Source organism: Podarcis liolepis (genome assembly GCF_965112155.1).
Source record: "Podarcis liolepis genome assembly, chromosome: 14".
NCBI lineage: Eukaryota > Metazoa > Chordata > Lepidosauria > Squamata > Lacertidae > Podarcis > Podarcis liolepis.
The window spans coordinates 28,436,239-28,453,336 of NC_139569.1; the positions used below are offsets into that span (position 1 = coordinate 28,436,239).

A 17,098-nucleotide genomic window follows, 5' to 3' on the forward strand; every position below is an offset into this window, starting at 1 on the left:
TACAAAAATACATATACTAGGTTAAGTGTGTATATAGTACATCATATTGGGGAAAAGTACTTGCAAAATGTGTATATTAGGCAAAATCGCATACTGTACAATGATTTGTACATTTAGGAGAAATTCAGACTAATATGCTGATGAACTTTCATGAGGACTTAAAAAAAAAAAAGGATTTGCAAACTGATGTGGTAATGTGAAGAACTGAACTTAAGAGTGAAAAAGTGAGAAACTGAGAGAAACCAAAACTGACAGATCCTTAAGCCAAGCAGGACTAAAAACTTGATTTTTAAACAATGGTTGCTGTTTTCAAGGTAATGTGTTGTGAATCTCATCCCTGGAGAGAAGAGGGAGTACAAGCAAAATGTCATGTTGTCACTTTCCTCTTAGATTTGTACATTGGTTCCCAATACAGTTCCAAGCACAATTCAAAGTGTTGGTGCTGACCTTTAAAGCCCTAAATGGCCTCAACCCCAGTGTACCTGAAGGAGCATCTCCACCCCCATCGTTTAGCCCGGACACTGAGGTCCAGCTCCAAGGGCCTTCTGGCAGTTCCCTCCCTGCGAGAAGTGACATTACACCCGCCCTGTGGAATGCCCTCCCATCAGATGTCAAGGAAATAAACAATTATCTGACTTTTAGAAGACATCTGAAGGCAGCCCTGTTTAGGGAAGTTTTTTAATGTTATATGTTTTATTGTACTTTTAATGTTTTGTTGGGAGCTGCCCAGAGTGGCTGGGGAAACCCAGCCAGATGGGCGGGGCATAAAGAATTAATAATAATAATAATAATAATAATAATAATAATAATAATAATTCCAATGTGTCAACCTTTCTGGCCTGATCTTTCCCTCCTCCGTTCCAATGGAACCTCTGGAAAACCACCATTCTGCCAAACCCACCCAATCTGTCTTTGTAATACAGCATGTTTTCTTCGGATGGAAATTACTAGCCTGTGAGAGGAGGAGAGCGGAGTGCTTTCCTCTCTCTCTCTCTCTCTCTCTCTCTCTCTCTCTCTCTCCCACACCCCCCCACTCCACCTTTTATCATGATCACATTTCACAGTATCTGCAAGTGTGTCACAGGAATTTAAGATTTCACTTTGCTGACTCACCTGCTGCCCCATGGTTTGAGGGTGGATGAATGTCACAAAGTCAATGGAGAAGTATCCAACCACTCCTCTGGATCTGCAGGCCTCTCCAATCTGAAGACACAGCCCGTTAAGGACCCGCGGCTCAACGGAACACTGGGGAAGGGTGGTTCCTGTGGAGCGCAGGGGACCATCTGCATGGAACTGGTCTCCAGAGGAAACCATTGAGATCTCTCCAGTTGGCTCTATTAGCATGTCCACTTTGAGGCTAGTGATGCTGTCTGAGGGCGGGAAGGCTTCTATGATGCCACCTAGAGAGAGAAAAGTTGCCAGGATTCCATCAAGCAGTGCCCCCCCCCTCCATACAAATTAAATGCTTGTTCTGGGATGCAGTATTGCCAGTATTTTCTCTTGAATGATTGTTGCCTTCCAAAAATAAACAACTTATCAGGGAAGGTCCTGCCTGGTTCAACGGAAATATTAACTTGACTTCAGCTAAGAACTGTGACTTTCAGTTTCCTCTGTGCTTATAAGGAGAGCCATTTTCTAGCCTTGGATGCCACCTGAAAGGGCATGTTTGTTGTTAGAGAGTCATTATTGGGACTGGAGGGATATAATTTTGTTTACGTAGAAGTAGAGATGAGATCAGGATTCCCAGGAGAAAGATGGAATGGGCATAGCCGCAATGCTGAGCTCCCTAGAGAGGAATGGCAGAACAATGCAACCAGATCAATATATATGCTGTGCTTCCATAATTATGTGAGCCAGCACAAAACTTGAGACACTTTGCTTCAAGTTCATGAAGAAGTTGTTTGAGATCTCGGAAGCCAAAAGGAAGAGCTGAGCAGGAGCCCCATTGGTCAGGGAATGAGATTTCCATGATCTCCATAGCTTCTTGACCCAACTTGATTCTGACTAACCAAATCTGAATTGCTAATGAAGTAAGACTAAGGAGAATATGAATTGGCTGACATAAGGTCTTCAGAAGGTTGCAGAATTCTACAGTGCAGAATTTAGAGGTTCTTTTATTGCAATAATAGCTCACTAGCCTCAGAAAAGCCACAGAACACACTAACGCCACAGCTAGCACTGTGACTTGAAGCCACAAAATGTTGCCAGTAGTCCTTTGAGATTTCTTTCTTCTCAAAGCTTCTTCTCAAGCATCTTTTGCCACCCAGGCAATTCCTAGCCATATGTCTGTTTCCATGTGTTTTCTAAAGTGTTTGTGTGGGGGGAGAATTCAGCAGTTTCCAGCAAGGAAGCCAAGCCCATCACAACTAGGCGGAATCAAAGATGGCTGCCTACATCTTATTTTTCAACAGTTAAAACTGCAATGGGGAAATGAAAAGCGGCAGAGAAATATCTAAATGAATGAGAATGAAGTACCGGTGATATAATTATCCTTCATAGCACTTAGCAGGAACTTAGCAGTCTTATTTACCTTGACTCACAAATGTTTGGAGGAATTTTCCCCATGTAGGAAATCGTTTCTCATTGACAGCCTGAGCGTGCTGTGCTAAAAGGCCCGGCAGCTCCTGGGAGATCTTCGCCAAAGCTGGTTCCTGCAGAAACAAATTAAATAGAACCACAAGCAATTTTACTGCAGAAATGAAAACTGCTTGTGGGGTGATTAAAAACCAGGCCTCCAACAGGCTGTGTGGTTACTGTTTAACCACAGCCAGAAAGCCTTTTTTTAAATGTTTCCTTTATCTTTTTCCTTATTCTTCTTTCATCCATCTGAGAACATTTCCTCATCAAAGATACTTTCTTTTTAACCACTGGTTCTATTCTTCATTTCTTTTTAGCAGAAAACTGAACAAAATAAACAAAATGGGAAAGATGGCAGGCTACAAATATCTGTTGGTCTACCAGGGTGATGATAACTCTAATAATCCTTAAAATAAAATAATAATAATAATAATAATAACAATAATAATAATAATATCCATTCATTAGCTCCTTATTCAGATGCATGTTCCCATTCTCTCCTGAAGGCTCATGAGGGCTCTCTATTTGGCAACAATCTACTCTGGCTTGTCTACTGGACCCCACCAATTTGGCTAAACCTTCTGGGCATACCACTGTTGTCATTTCAGAGCACCTTGACCTTAGGTAAGGTAGCAAAACTATTACATTAAGTCACTGTGCATGAAGGAGATTCAAGGGATCAGCAATGTGCGAGATGAGCAGCATCTAGGGATGGAAGAAGGCAGAGATTTCTGTTCCAATCTGTATTCACCACCACCAGTGCCATTTCCATTCTGCTGCAGGTCAGTTCCTACCAAATACAACACTGCCTCTGTCTGCTATGTAGTGTAGGTTACATAACTTATGTAACTATGTAACTTATATTTATTTCAATGCAAAGGAAACATCGAAACAGTGTAAAAAATGAGCAGCTGATTATGTATTGTTTGCGGACTTAACACAACAATGGCAACAAATACTGGTGGCATTTGCTTGACTGGTTTCCATTCCTGATCACAGGCGAACAAACAAACAACCAACACAATTTTGACTTCCTTTCCTGTTTTTGTCAGTATTCTCTGACATCTGTAGCAGCAACTCAGTGGAAACATCTTCCTCCATATAACATCCATAGAACCAAACACCCACAATGTTGCATAAAAGCAAGCAAGCAAGCAAGCAAGGAGAACCCAATATTAATTTCACAGCCTTCCCAACCAGATGTTTCCAGATGTTTCATACTGGCTGTGGCTGATGGGAGTTGTAGTCCAAAACACCTGGAAGGCGTCAGATTGGGGAAGGCTGTCAAAAAGTCAGAGCGCTGAGCAAGCACATCAAGCTTAGGGACTCTGTATGTTAAAACTCCAGGTTGCTTTTCTCTAGCTGCATCATGATCACTTCTTTGCTTCCCTTGGGCCTCTTTCCTTCTGCTTCATGACCCCTTGAAATTGGAAATGTCCCATGCTCCAAAAGAGGACCAATTGCCCACTTCGCACACCAATCCCGGGACTCTGTTCTTGCTCCCCTGGACTGCAGGATGGACTAGTGAAGCATCACACTCATTTCTTTTCCCTGCTAGACAGGGTTTCTCTTCGTTTTTAAATGCTGTGTTTTAAATGCGCTGTATGTGGAGGCAACGGCTTCTCTTAATAACACACCACAAAGTAAAACTGCTCTGTTGTGTTTGCCAAAAGGCAGTTTGTGAATTCTGAACACAAATGAACATCTTTGAGTCTCAGCCTGGGAACAAATTACCTTTCCCTGAAGCATATGGTTTAACTCACTTGCTTAAGATATCTAATGCCTGCAAATCAGAGAGAGCTTCAGAAGCTAGCCTTAAAAAAAAAAAAAAAGCATCTGCAACAACTACAGGAGAAGCACTTCAAGACATTAGAGACATGTCAGCCTATCCTTCATCCCAGACAAACTGGTAGAAAGAATGATTTATGCTAACACTGTTAAGCACACAAACATATATAGAAGAACAAGCCTTGTTGATAAAAAATCAGCATGGCTTTTGAAAGGGAAGGTTTGGCCCAATCAACTTTTTAGATTTCTTTGGGAGTGTCATCAATCTTTGCTCTGGAAGATACTGTATATTTGGATTTTAAAAAAACAACATTTGAGAAAGGTATTATTCTTACATTATATTCTTCATGCGTACAGAAAGCCTGATGGTGCCTATAAGGGCACCAGTGCTAACAGCTACTACTGGCAACTAATACTGGAGTCTCCCCTAAAAGCCACTGGCTTGCTCCAAACTTCTAGCAAAGAGAGAAGGTGCCGGGTATCTGTATACACTGAGGGAGGATTTGCTAATAAGTTATAGATTCCAATGCCATAGCAGTAGCACTGAACCAGCTGAAAAGCACCATATAGACAAGAGAGGGAAGAATGAATGGCTTGTGCTTTTCTTTCATGTATAACTAATTTAAGAACTAGTGAGAACTAATGATTTCCCATATTGGGGGAGGGGATTGCTTGGTCCACATAAATTTTCTCTTCATTGATTAATGCTAGCAAGATGCTCTATCTACAAATCAATAGGCACCATTAAGTTGCTTCTGTCTTATTTTCAGCGCACTAGATAAAGCCATTCCCTCTAGTCACTCTGGGCTGAATCCCAATGCATATATTTGCTTCTAATCAGGGGGTTGGGGAAAGAGAGAAAATCAGATCCTTGCATTGCATAGTGGCTGTTGAAGTTGCTTTTGCTTCACAGTTATAGTACCCAGTGCCAATACTGATGTCACATCCTATGAGACTAACAGGTTTATTGAAGAGCACTAGACCAGGGAGATCTGGGAGGAGGTATGATAGCCTTCTTCATATATATATATATATATATATATATATATATATATATATATATATATATAGGGCTGTCATATTGAAGAGGGAATAAGCCTTGTTTTCTTCTGCCCCAGAGGCTAAGATCCAAACCAAGGCCTTCAAGTTACAAGATATGAGATTCTGACGAAACATCAGAAAAAACTTTCTGAAAGAGCTGTTTGACAGTGGAACAGACTTCCACAAGAGATGGTGGACTTTTCTTCCTTGCAGGTTTCTAAGCAGAGGTTAGATGGCTGTCTGCTATGAAATTCCTGCATTGTAGGGGTTGGACTAGATAGCCCTTCCAACTCTACAATTCATTGATTCTATGTTTCTAAGCTAATCACCATCTCCCACCTAACCTCAGGTCACACACATGTGGTGAACAAAAAATGAAAGGAAAGCCTAATTGTTCTTCAGGAATGGATGAATCTATCAATTTTGATTTCTCATTTTTCCAGTGTGAAGTTCTGTTCACCCCATCTCCACATAAGTTTGTGTTTTTGTTTAAAGTCCTCATGAAAATTTGTCAACATTGAAGTGAGCATTTCTCCTACTTTACATATATTTGCTTGCTTTATTTGCAAGCACTTTTCCCAAACGTAATGCATTTTTAATATACTATTTTCACTAATATATGCATTTTTATGCACGTACATTTGTCCCTAACGTATCATTTGGAAGGAGAACTACACTGCAAAATTCGGAAAAGTGCACATTTCAAAGTGTACGTTGTGTGTTCTTTCAGGAAGCGTGAATTAGGTAGGCTTGCATTAAAATGTGAACCAGACTGAATTTATCTCCCATCACTACTATTCACAGGAAAAGTGAGAGAACAAAGTGTAAAGCGATCCTGGAGGTTGTACTTTTTCCCCCAGATGGGTTTATTCATCTCCCAACTTCTGAGCTCTTACCACTGTTTAAAGTTCTCCCCAGAACCCCAAGGACTGAAAAAGTACTTAGCTGAAAAATCCACTTCCCAGTCAAAAGTTGTCTCTCATGGTTTCAGCCACTGGGTTTAAGAAAAAGCTTATTGTGAGGCAGACTGAAATGGAAACGCTGTTGGGTTCCTTCCGCTACACACACACATGCACACACCATCCAGCAGTTTGCAAGTACTTTAGAATTTGTTTCGTTGCTTGGGGGGGATGGGGTGTTACTCTCTGGTGCTGCAATCTACGCAAAAGAACAAAAATGCTGGAAAATGTTTTTGGAAGCGATCAATCGCCTGCCACACTTACTTAGAATTCAAATGCCGCTTTTAGGGCTGAATGCTTGAGTGTGCAACTGCAAATTTTAAAATTAAAAAAGTCCCGATTTTGCCTTTCATGAGAGACATTCTTTTGGAAGGTAACATCATGTAAAACAGCTGCCATTACCAAGTCACGCAAATGGTTTTTGTATGTAAAATGGCTTTGTAAAATATTTGCTCCATCTGCTGAAAGTAGCAAAAGACAATTTTCCCCGATACCTAATGGCCCATTTCAGCTGGATGGCAAGCGATTCGCCGGGGTAGCGCCTTGCATTATGTCGAATGGCGAGAACACTCCACAGAACTCTCCACTTATGCGGTATTATCTCCTCTCTGCTTCTTGAGAGGCCTGTCCCTCATTACCACGGCCCGTCGCTCTGGATCAACGCACAGGCCGAGGGGCTGCTTTGGGCTGAAGAGGGCCTTTGTCAAAGGGAGGCACATATGCTGCGCTTCAACAGCGGACCGCCAAGCAGCCACTCGCCTCAACTATTAGTACAAGGAGGTTAGCCCTCTTTCAACTTTCCACCACTTAAACTGCTGCTCCCGTTTTCTCCACACCACATGGGTCACGCTATTCTCTTCTGGCTCGCTGTGCTCGCCAAGGATTTCAGTACGTACAATTAATCATTCCCTTTTCATTCTGAATTTGGCCACACACACAAAGCCCAGAGAACATTGTTCTAGCCCCAAACAACCCCCTGCAGCTCCAGGCTTCATTGTGGAGAGATCTCTCCATTTAGAAGCACATGGCTGCCTTGTGCCCTGAACCACGTCAACATCTGTTAACAGGCCAATAAAAACAAACAAACCAGAATGGGGGGGGGGCTGCGTTCCCCCTCCCCAAATCCAAGCCCAATGAAGGAGCTACATAGGGACCGCAGGGGATCTTTTCGGGCGTGGGGTGGGGTGGGGGTGGACAGATACATGTCACAAAAATTGGGATCAACCCAATGTTTTTAAATAAAGGCAATATACTGAAACACACACAGGACAGCTTTGTAGCATTGTAAAGAAATATCACATATTTATACAATTTCATTAATTCATTCATTCTATTGTTGCTGCTTTTTGTTTGTAGCAAAGCAATCAGTCTGGACAATTTATTTTGCTAAGGTGCTTAAAATTATGCCATGTCTAGATATAGAGTTGGTCAGATTTCATTTCTTTAATAATGTGTAATAGGCATTTTTCTTTAAACAGGGAACACTTGTTAATACTCAAAAGCTATTATCACTATACATATTTCTTTTTATAAAAATTCCCTTCCCCAAACAATAATGCAGAATTTAAGATTTTTTAATTTGTTGAACAAACAGAAACTAGGAAGGCCAGAGTGCAAAGGGCACATCCCTTGCACACCTTCCTATTTATTTTGAATTGTCTTGTGCAGTTGCACCCATGCAAAGTGTGGTTTTGCCCTTGTCTTGCCACTGAAGTGCAAAGTGGGATCAAAAACAAATGTGAAATCTTCTTTCAGGCTGCTGGGATTGAACATTTTCCAAATACTTCCATTTTTTAAAAAACAACAGCACCAAAAACATAATTTTAAATAATTTATTCCCTGATGTTATGTTCTATGTTTTTTTATTTACTTCTGAGAGGAAGTCTACAAATGCTAAAATAGAATAAAAATTAAGTCCATGGAAATTCACAGGAGCCCCCTGTTAATTGTTAGTTATTGAGTTCATTGTTACTGTTGTATTAACTGTTGAGATAGATGACTTTCAAATACCCCTGCCTAATCCCAAAATAAAACAAAAAAAATCACCCTTTGTAGCAATACATTGTTGAAATCTGCATGCATTTTTAGCCAGCCTCTGCTTCTTTGAATTTAGCAGAATAAACATTTTAATATAATCTACAGAGGCACTTTATGGCATGTGATAACACTGACAAATTCCAGATTTTCTTTCGTGATCTTGCTTTATTCTCCTCATCTCTGCGCGGTTACTGCTAAAAACTGGCAGTTAAATTCAATTGATTCAAAATATTCTGAATCCATATGGCCTAAAACCCTGAAGCTTGAAGCTCTGATATTGCCTCACTGCTGTTTTGTAGCATTTGCAAAGACTTCAGTCCCCAGATGGTAGAAGTAACATTTAAACCTCCTTTTCTCTGCTTTGTACAATAGACCTTGGCATCATTTCAACTGTTTACTCCGGTAATTAACAGCACTGATACCACAACAATTACAACTCCTACAATCTTAACACAATAATGCTATGAATTAGTGAGAGCTAATGGCTGGAAGGTATAGTGGTTCCAGACTGCGAGATCCGTGCATTTTCCCCGAATAAAATAAAAGGTACCAAACAGCACGGCTCGCGGTAGACAATGATTACCTAGTAATTAGTTTACACAAAGCTTCCTATTTAATGGCAAAACGCTGTAATTAACGCGTGACAGAAAATCAAAGGGTGCTTTGTAAGCATATGAAAAATTAACACCGCAGGCCCATAGCTTTATGTACTGATTAGAAGAATATTAAATCAATAGGACATGCAAACCAACAGCTTGCATATCTGATTATTGTAGGTCCTAGGAATTTAACCAAGGGACATAATAAAATAACAAGACACAACAATTAAGGAATCAGGGAATCACCTGAAACCCAAACACTGGTAGCCACATTAAATATAATAACCGACTGAGCAAGAGCATCACAGCTTGTTCTCTGATGTAATAGGTAAACACAACTTGATATCCCATCGATGGCTATATAGTTTAGAGACTAGTGGAGACCTCTTCTGCTAGCCAATATAATTTTAACATCCACTATTAAGCTACATGACATTCGGAAAGAGCTATCAAAATACTGCTGCCGCAAATGGCGTTTCTTTTATTTCAGATCATAATCAGTCTGGAAGACCGTGTTCCCTATGTAACAATTATTACGTAAACTCTGTTGTGATAGCTGGGGGTCACAAACCAGCAGCATCTCTAGAAACATAAACCACAATGCTGCCTCTGGGTGGGTGGGATCCAAAACACATTCCTTCCTTTTCCCTGAGCCCATTCCTGGCCAGGGGTTGGGTATACACACGCAATTCAGGAACCAACTTTATGAAATGGAGGGAGGATGTAAGTCAGTTTTCCCTGATGCTGGTTTATGGGTTCATGTGAAAGCCCTGCTGAAAGTTCTTTCAGGGCACACTTGTCCCCATTCCTTCTATCAGAGCATGGCTGAGGACACAAGTCCAGTGCCCATATGGAGCCCACCCTTATTTGTTATCAGTCTTACTCAAGAGGAACATGGCGAGCTGCCTTACACTGAGTCAGACCATTGGTCCATCTAGCTCAGAACTCTATACAATGGCTTGCAGTGGCTGGCCATGATTTCAGAGAGGGATTCTCTCCCAGTCCTACCTGGAGATGCTGGGGATTGAAGCTGGAACCTTCTGCATGCAAAGCAGATGCTCTACCGCTACCACTGAGCTGCAGCCCTTCCCCTAGCAGAGGGAGTTGGGTAGGACCACACAGTTGTTTGCTTCTTGCCTTTAAATTAATGAAGTTACCCTTGAGGGGTGGAGTAGTTGCATGCAAGCACTGAAACTCCCATATTCCTCAAAAGTGTTATCTATGAAGGAGACGATATATGGAAACCATCTCGATTTGAGGATTGGAAGAACAGAAAATTCACACAGGACTATTATTACTATTGGTGTTTATCGGCTTAAGGAGACTATTAGAAGAGATCATAAAGAAAAAAGAGAAAATATATGAACAAGATGTGTTGTGGAAACAGCAAGATAAGATGGGATAGAACTACGAACTTTGTTTGGACTGATTTGGACTGACTGGGACATTAACGCAGCAGCAAGAAGATGATTAGAATCCCCCTTCGGATCTTGAAATATGGGTCCCCCCAACAAAATTTAAAATTCGGCTTTGTAATTCGGAATTTATGTGATATGATTTAATTTGATGTGATTGGCCAGTTAATAAAAATTATTTAAGAAAAGAAAAGAAAAGTGGTCAAACAAAGGTTTACAAGGCATATTTTAACGATCTAGGTCCTGATAATGAAATAACAAGCACTTTCAACACCATAAAAAACACCATAAGAAATGTCTTGCTGGATCTGAGCCCAGGGTCTATCTGGTCAACATTGTTTCCAGAATTAGATGGTCCAATGGACCCTTTGGAACATCACAAGCAGGGCGTGGAAGTGATGGCCATCGCACACACCTCGCTGCTTCTTTCAAACATTTGCTGGTGGGGTGCCAGTTTCTTCAGCTCCTAGTTCTTCTCAAAACATCTTCCATGACAAAAGATGCACAGCTTTCCACAGACTATAGCTTTGTGTTGTTTTTTCAAGAAATGGGATGACCTTCCTTGTGTCCAGGTGCTTTGTGATGGGCAATCCCATTAATGCCACTTGAGAGCTTAAGGGGTGGAGATGTATAGCTCAACTAAAAGTTAGTCAACCAGTAGTTGGTAGGAAAACTATTGATGTTTTTTAACTACACGTAAGTCTTTAGAATGGTTTGTTATGTGTGTTGATCTGAGGGCACAAGCATTGGGGAGTGTGTTGACTTGACTGGAGATGATTCAAATTGCCAAATAAGCTCTTAAACCACTAACATCCTCAGGATTTCTCTTGAATTCACAGAAAGTTTCAGAGGAGATTACTGTGATGACTGTATGTCCTGAATGGAATGGTCAACATCCTGGTCTGGAGGATCCAACAATTAAGACTCCACTTTTACATGGAATAGACACTCAATATAAACTCCGGTAAACCACATTATGTTTAATCGGTTGCCCTACTACATACCAATGAAGGAAAAACCTTGGGATCGTATCATAAACCGCTATGCAAATGATGCTATTTGTAAGTATTAACATAATTTAGTGCTTAGAGTCATATTCTCGTTTCTAATAACTCTACCGGAATGGAGAGTCTTTTGCCATGTACTCCTAGCCTGCAGGATAGTCTTTCATCACAAAGCTGAATTTTTTAATAACCTGCCAGCATATGTTTGGTAACGTGGCAGCTTAAGTCGATGACACAATGTCTTCATTATCGAAAGCAGGTCTCCATACTGTAATAGGACATTAAAGCATGCCTGTGCTCATAAACTAATGCTTTGATGTCTAAATGCAGGAGCATTACAAGAGCATTCAGTAACAAAGGAGGATTCTAATCCTCTGCACTCAGTGGAAACATTCAATGGAGACTGCAATTCGTTTCTAAATATGAAAGACTGGTGCTGTTGAAAAGCCAGGGCTGAGATCTAAAAGGTGAGAAATGGTGATATATTATTTGGAACGGGGAGGGGAGATGCTCTCAAGGAGTTTGATCAAATTGCTTGCAGTCTTTCTCCCTATTATATGTGTACTGTGACACTTCACGGGAATAACACCAGTGGGTCAAATGCAGCATAACAGGGCACTCAGGCCCACTCCAGACTGTTGTTTTTTGTGCGGCCATATCCTGCAACATGGCACTGATGCACAACAATAGTGCATTTGTGGTGTGTTTGTACTAGATCAAGCTTCCTCAACCTCGGCCCTCCAGATGTTTATGGCCTACAACTCCCATGATCCCTAGCTAGCAGGACCAGTGGTCAGGGATGATGGGAATTGTAGTCTCAGGTTGAGGTTGTAGGTTGAGGAAGCCTGTACTAGATCATCTACACACCATTCAGCTTTATTAGTTGCTCCCCAGTGCCTCCCCAATGTTACTGCATTATTTGTTGCTGATGACAGCACTCTAGCAACAGTGGCAGAGCTTCACGCTCCGGCACTGGGGGGGGGGGGGTTGGAGAGAGCAGGCAGGGGTGGGGCTGGCACGTGTCCCGGGGGCGTGGTGCCCAAATGCTGGGGCGTGGCACTCCCCCAAACACTCCTCTTCCTCTGCCAGTGTCTAGCAACACAAGTGGGACAACCCCCCCCCCAAAAAAAAAACCCCACACAAACTGTGGTAGAAAAAGGTTATAGGATTTCAGCAGGAGACCAACATTGTTTGGAAATAAAGCAGTATGACCATGTTGAAACTTTTGATGATATGAACACTATTGAGGATCATGCATAATCATCATAAATGCACAATAAAAAGGGATGTGTGGAGGGTCTTCACACTGGGGTGTAGTGCCAAAATGAATAGGTTGCAACAAGTATGCTTCTGAATATTAGTTTTGGAAACTACAGGAGGGGATAACACTGTTGCACTAAGGTCCTGCTTGCAGGCATCCACGTGGCTACTCTTAGAACTAGATGGGCTACTAGCCTGATCCAGCAGCAGGGGTAACTCTGGTAATATGGTGCCCTGAGTGAGGACAAAATTTGGCACTCTCCCCCTTCTCACCTTCCGTTATGTGCATGCTCTCAAGTGTACTACATCATAGTTGCAGTAACTCAATCACCTGTCTGGCACCACAGCCCAATATATTATGAGCATGGAACCTTGGTTTTGCAAGCCAATAACCCTGCCTATAATCACCCCTCATTCATTCTAATGGTGGAAGCAAATGGGAAGCCTAAGATGCAAATTATTGCCCCATTGAAATGAATGGGGGCCCCTATTTAGCCTGTAAAAGATCTGTGAGTGCATCTGATCATACACAGAGACCTGTAGATCAAGGTGAAACAAGTTATTTAACCTTTGTTTTATCTCTGTTCCTAAATGGATTTTAACTGGATGTTTTTAGTTTAGAGACTTATCAGTTTGGGGCTACAAGTTTTCAGCAAAGCAATTCATTACACCAACATGTAAGATTTCTCACCTGCCCTTCACCAGAAAGTCCCAAAGTGGGTTGCAGCAATACAAGTAAAAAGAAAAGTAAATAAAGGAAGCTAAACAGTCTGTATACAATTATAGAAAACACAAATAATTTGAAGCAAAAGGATCACCAGGTTGATTAACCTAAACAGAAGAAAGACCAAAAAATTAAAAATAAAAATTAACTGTCAAAGACTAGGGTAAAGAGGTACATATTGTCTTCAGCATACTACAGAACTATGTGATGAAAACATTAGGCACACCTCTGTGAGAACAGAGTTCTACAATGTAGGGACTGCCACAGAGAAGGCCCTCTTCTAGGCTACCATTCCCCAAACTTCTGAGGGCAATGGAACTTAGCCCTCTCTGTTGATCTCAACACCTGAAAGCATAAGAAGTGAAGGCGGTGGTCTTTCAGATATTTGGAGCCTAAGTTGTTCATGGCTGTAAACACCAATGTGAGCCCCTTAAATTAGCAAACAGTGCAGCTGTTTCAAAATAGGAATTACATGAGCTCTAAATGGAACCCTGGCCAGTAATCTGGCTGCTGAATTTTGCACATGTTGAAGCTTCTGAATCATCTTCAATGGCAGCCCCATGTCGAGAGTATTGCAATAATCCAATCTAGAAGTTATCAAAGCATGGAGCTCAGTGGCCAAGTCATCTCTGTCCAAGAGTAAATCATAGCTGTCAAACCAGCCACAACTGGAAACAGGCACTCTTTGTCACGGAGACTACTTGAGCCTCCAGTAGCATTGTTGGATCCAGGAGTGCACCCAGACTAAATAAAAAATGGCATGAAGGGAGAGTTCTGGCTTGCCACCATGCGAACAAGGTGCTGGAATAGATGGGCCATTGGGCTGATCCAGCAAACTCCTGTTATGTTCTTGTGGTTTTATGTGGGAATATGCAAGAGATTATTCTGGCCCAAGCTTGGCAAGAAGAAAGCGCAGAACAGAAAGAACTTCTAAAGCCTGATTAGTTTCAAGAAGCCATGAGTATGAAAACCACTGCAACACCCCAGATATACACAAGGTGGGGTAAGCCTAATGAAAATGTGCTTTGCAGAGACAATCTGGAGTGTAGCAACAGCCACTAATCCAAAGAAAGAGAATGTGAAAGTGACTGCACACTGTGGTTCATGGCTAGAATGGAATGCTTTTCTCATGAAGAGAATATAAAATGGGTTAAGGTGCTTCAGTTAAGAGAACAGATGGGAAGGAAGGTAACTCATGGGTGTCTTTGATAAAATGAACAATGATTGGTCTTATGTATATTCATCCTGTCCCAAAGGCATGTTACAATACATACTACACTGAGATGACCCCAGTGAAGATTTTACTAAGATAAAAAGTAACTTGTCCATGCCAGCTTTTACCTTTAAAGTCCTAAGCAACTATGCCCCCAAATCAACTGGCAATGAATTTTTAACAAGTGTTCCCTATTTCATACAGGACAGTTTAGGTGCCTCTCTCCCCTTGGAACTCCTAAGACCTGCAATGTGCCAGGTACCTCTACCTTCTGAGGCTATGTTGACACCTTCAAAATAGCTCAGCTTCTCCTATTGCAAATAAAATACGAACTCCAGGAGGCACTGGGTAAACTTCAAAAATGAAAGTCACCTGAAAATGACTGATGGACTTACTTGTGCCCACTGCAACTTCCATATCTCAGGGCCGTATCTACGAATCTCCCTCTGAAGCCAGGGGTAGCATTTGAGGTGCTCGGAGATGTCACAGAATGCTGTGCCATTTCCCCCAAAGTCGCTGTCCACTTTGAACACCCAGCGTTTCACTTCTGGGTAGTCAATTATCAGCTGACTGATGGCTTCAAGCATCTAGGAAACACACACATAAGGTTTTCAGTTAAATCCAAATGGATGTCATCTTAGCCACTCTCTACCTGAAACTGATCGCCTCATTTTCTTACAGATGTATAAGACGCAGGTGAGACTACAGGGACAGTTTGAGCGGGGAGGAAAAGCCCACAAAACACTGTATTTGTGTAATGACAACAAAGACTGTACTTGAGCTTTATATTATTTATCCTTTTTTAAACTAGATGGTTCTAAAAATACCCTTTTCTATCTTGAGGCTTCATTGTTGGTGGGTTTGACTGTAACTGCAGAATAGAATGGCTCAAGAAGTATGTGTTACAACAGCCATTCCAAAGCACTTTTTATTATTTGAACTTCAATCACAAATGGAATTATTATTTGTTTGCTCTGTGTCCCGTTATTTGTTGCTTTTGAAAGCCCAATAAATGGGTTTTCTGTTGACGACTCCCCTACAGAAATGAAATGGATCGATAGTATTGTAAAGATTGCACCAACGGAAAGAGTTATGAGGTATCTTTAAGTGAAAATTGAACTGTGCCTTAAATTATTGTCATCTTCCTTTGATTATTTAACGCCTCGCATCAATATTTCCTGCTGTAACAAAAACAATCTGAAACAAATTGAAAGGAGAGCTAATGTGTACGATGGTTTGGAGGGTACCATTTATAGAGAAGCAATATTAAAGCCAACACTTGGGGCAAGTCTAAGCCTGTGAGATTTGTAATGTTGTGGTTCATTTTGGCTACGAGTTGACCTTCTGCCATCTGCTTCTGCATTTAGTGCATGGTTAAGGGATGCAGCCACTCTGCTGAGGATCTCTGACCCCATGAAATGGTCAGTGTGCAGGTGTTTTCTCTGTAAGCAAACTGAATTCTTACAATTCTGGTACGAATTGTACCCCACCTGCCATCAATGTCCCACCCAATGAGGGTGCAAATGCAACCTCTTTGAGCAATTGTTCCTCTAAGTGTTGACAAGCCAATTCCAGCTTCATTTCCTGTCTTGGTTGCTCATCCTCGGCTCTGCCTTGTTTATTGCCCTGTCATTCTACCCCAACCTGAGCCTACACATCTTCCTCTCTGGGCAGTTCAGTCCTGCTTTTCACACCTCTATGTTTCCTTAGATTGTGTGTGTGTGTGTGTGTGTGTGTGTGTCTGTGTGTGTGTATTTAGTGTACACCAAATAGATTTGATGTGTATCTCAGATACCTTAAGTCAGCACTAAGATGAAGGAAACATTTAGTACAGAAAAGGTATTGTTGCCTCATTCTGAGCACTGGTGATGTGCTCTATCTGCCATCTGGAATATGCAATAGATTTGGTTATCTTTCGTTATTTACAAGCCATTGTTTAAAATGGCTCTTCTGAAAACCAGCAGCATTCATAAATCAAAGAGTAATCACAACCTCCCCAAAATCATAATGATTCATATCAATGACAAGCAAAGAACTATTGATTCTTGCCCTTGGAAGATATAAAACAGGGTGTGATTTTCAAATTGCAACACAAAGAGGCAGTGTTCTTGTTTCCAAGGAGCTTTCTGTGTTCAGAACTGTCCAGGGAACGTTTACATGAACCAAATTAGGAGTGAGTGCTGAAATAAATTTTCATAGCTACTGATACTCCTGAGTGTTTCAAGACTTGGAAGCCACCATGAACTGGCCCCACATTAAAGAACAATGGCTTGCATCAGATTTGATCCATGTTTGTCAAGTAATCTGGTGGTGCAATTTGCATTCATGCATAACATGCATAACAGGGATGGAAAGCTTGTGGTCACCAGAGGTTGTTGGACTACAGCTCCCATCATCCCTGACCACTGGCCATGCTGGCACACGCTGTAGTTCATCAACAGCTGGAGAGCCACAAGTTCTCCATCCCTGATGCATGGTTCG

General features: G+C 41.5%; 1 protein-coding gene across 4 annotated transcripts in view; it reads right to left on the reverse strand.

Moving 5' to 3' along the window:
• IQCH (IQ motif containing H) overlaps window positions 1-17,098 on the reverse strand; it is a 63,237-nt gene that overhangs the window by 25,596 nt on the left and 20,543 nt on the right. For all 4 annotated transcript variants that reach the window (XM_083475074.1, XM_083475072.1, XM_083475073.1 and 1 more), the window contains exons 6-8: window positions 15,013-15,204; window positions 2,531-2,651; window positions 1,114-1,400 (exon numbers count right to left, since the gene is read on the reverse strand). In XM_083475074.1, the coding sequence (XP_083331200.1) occupies window positions 1,114-1,400; window positions 2,531-2,651; window positions 15,013-15,204 (600 nt within the window). The remainder of the gene's footprint in view (window positions 1-1,113; window positions 1,401-2,530; window positions 2,652-15,012; window positions 15,205-17,098) is intronic.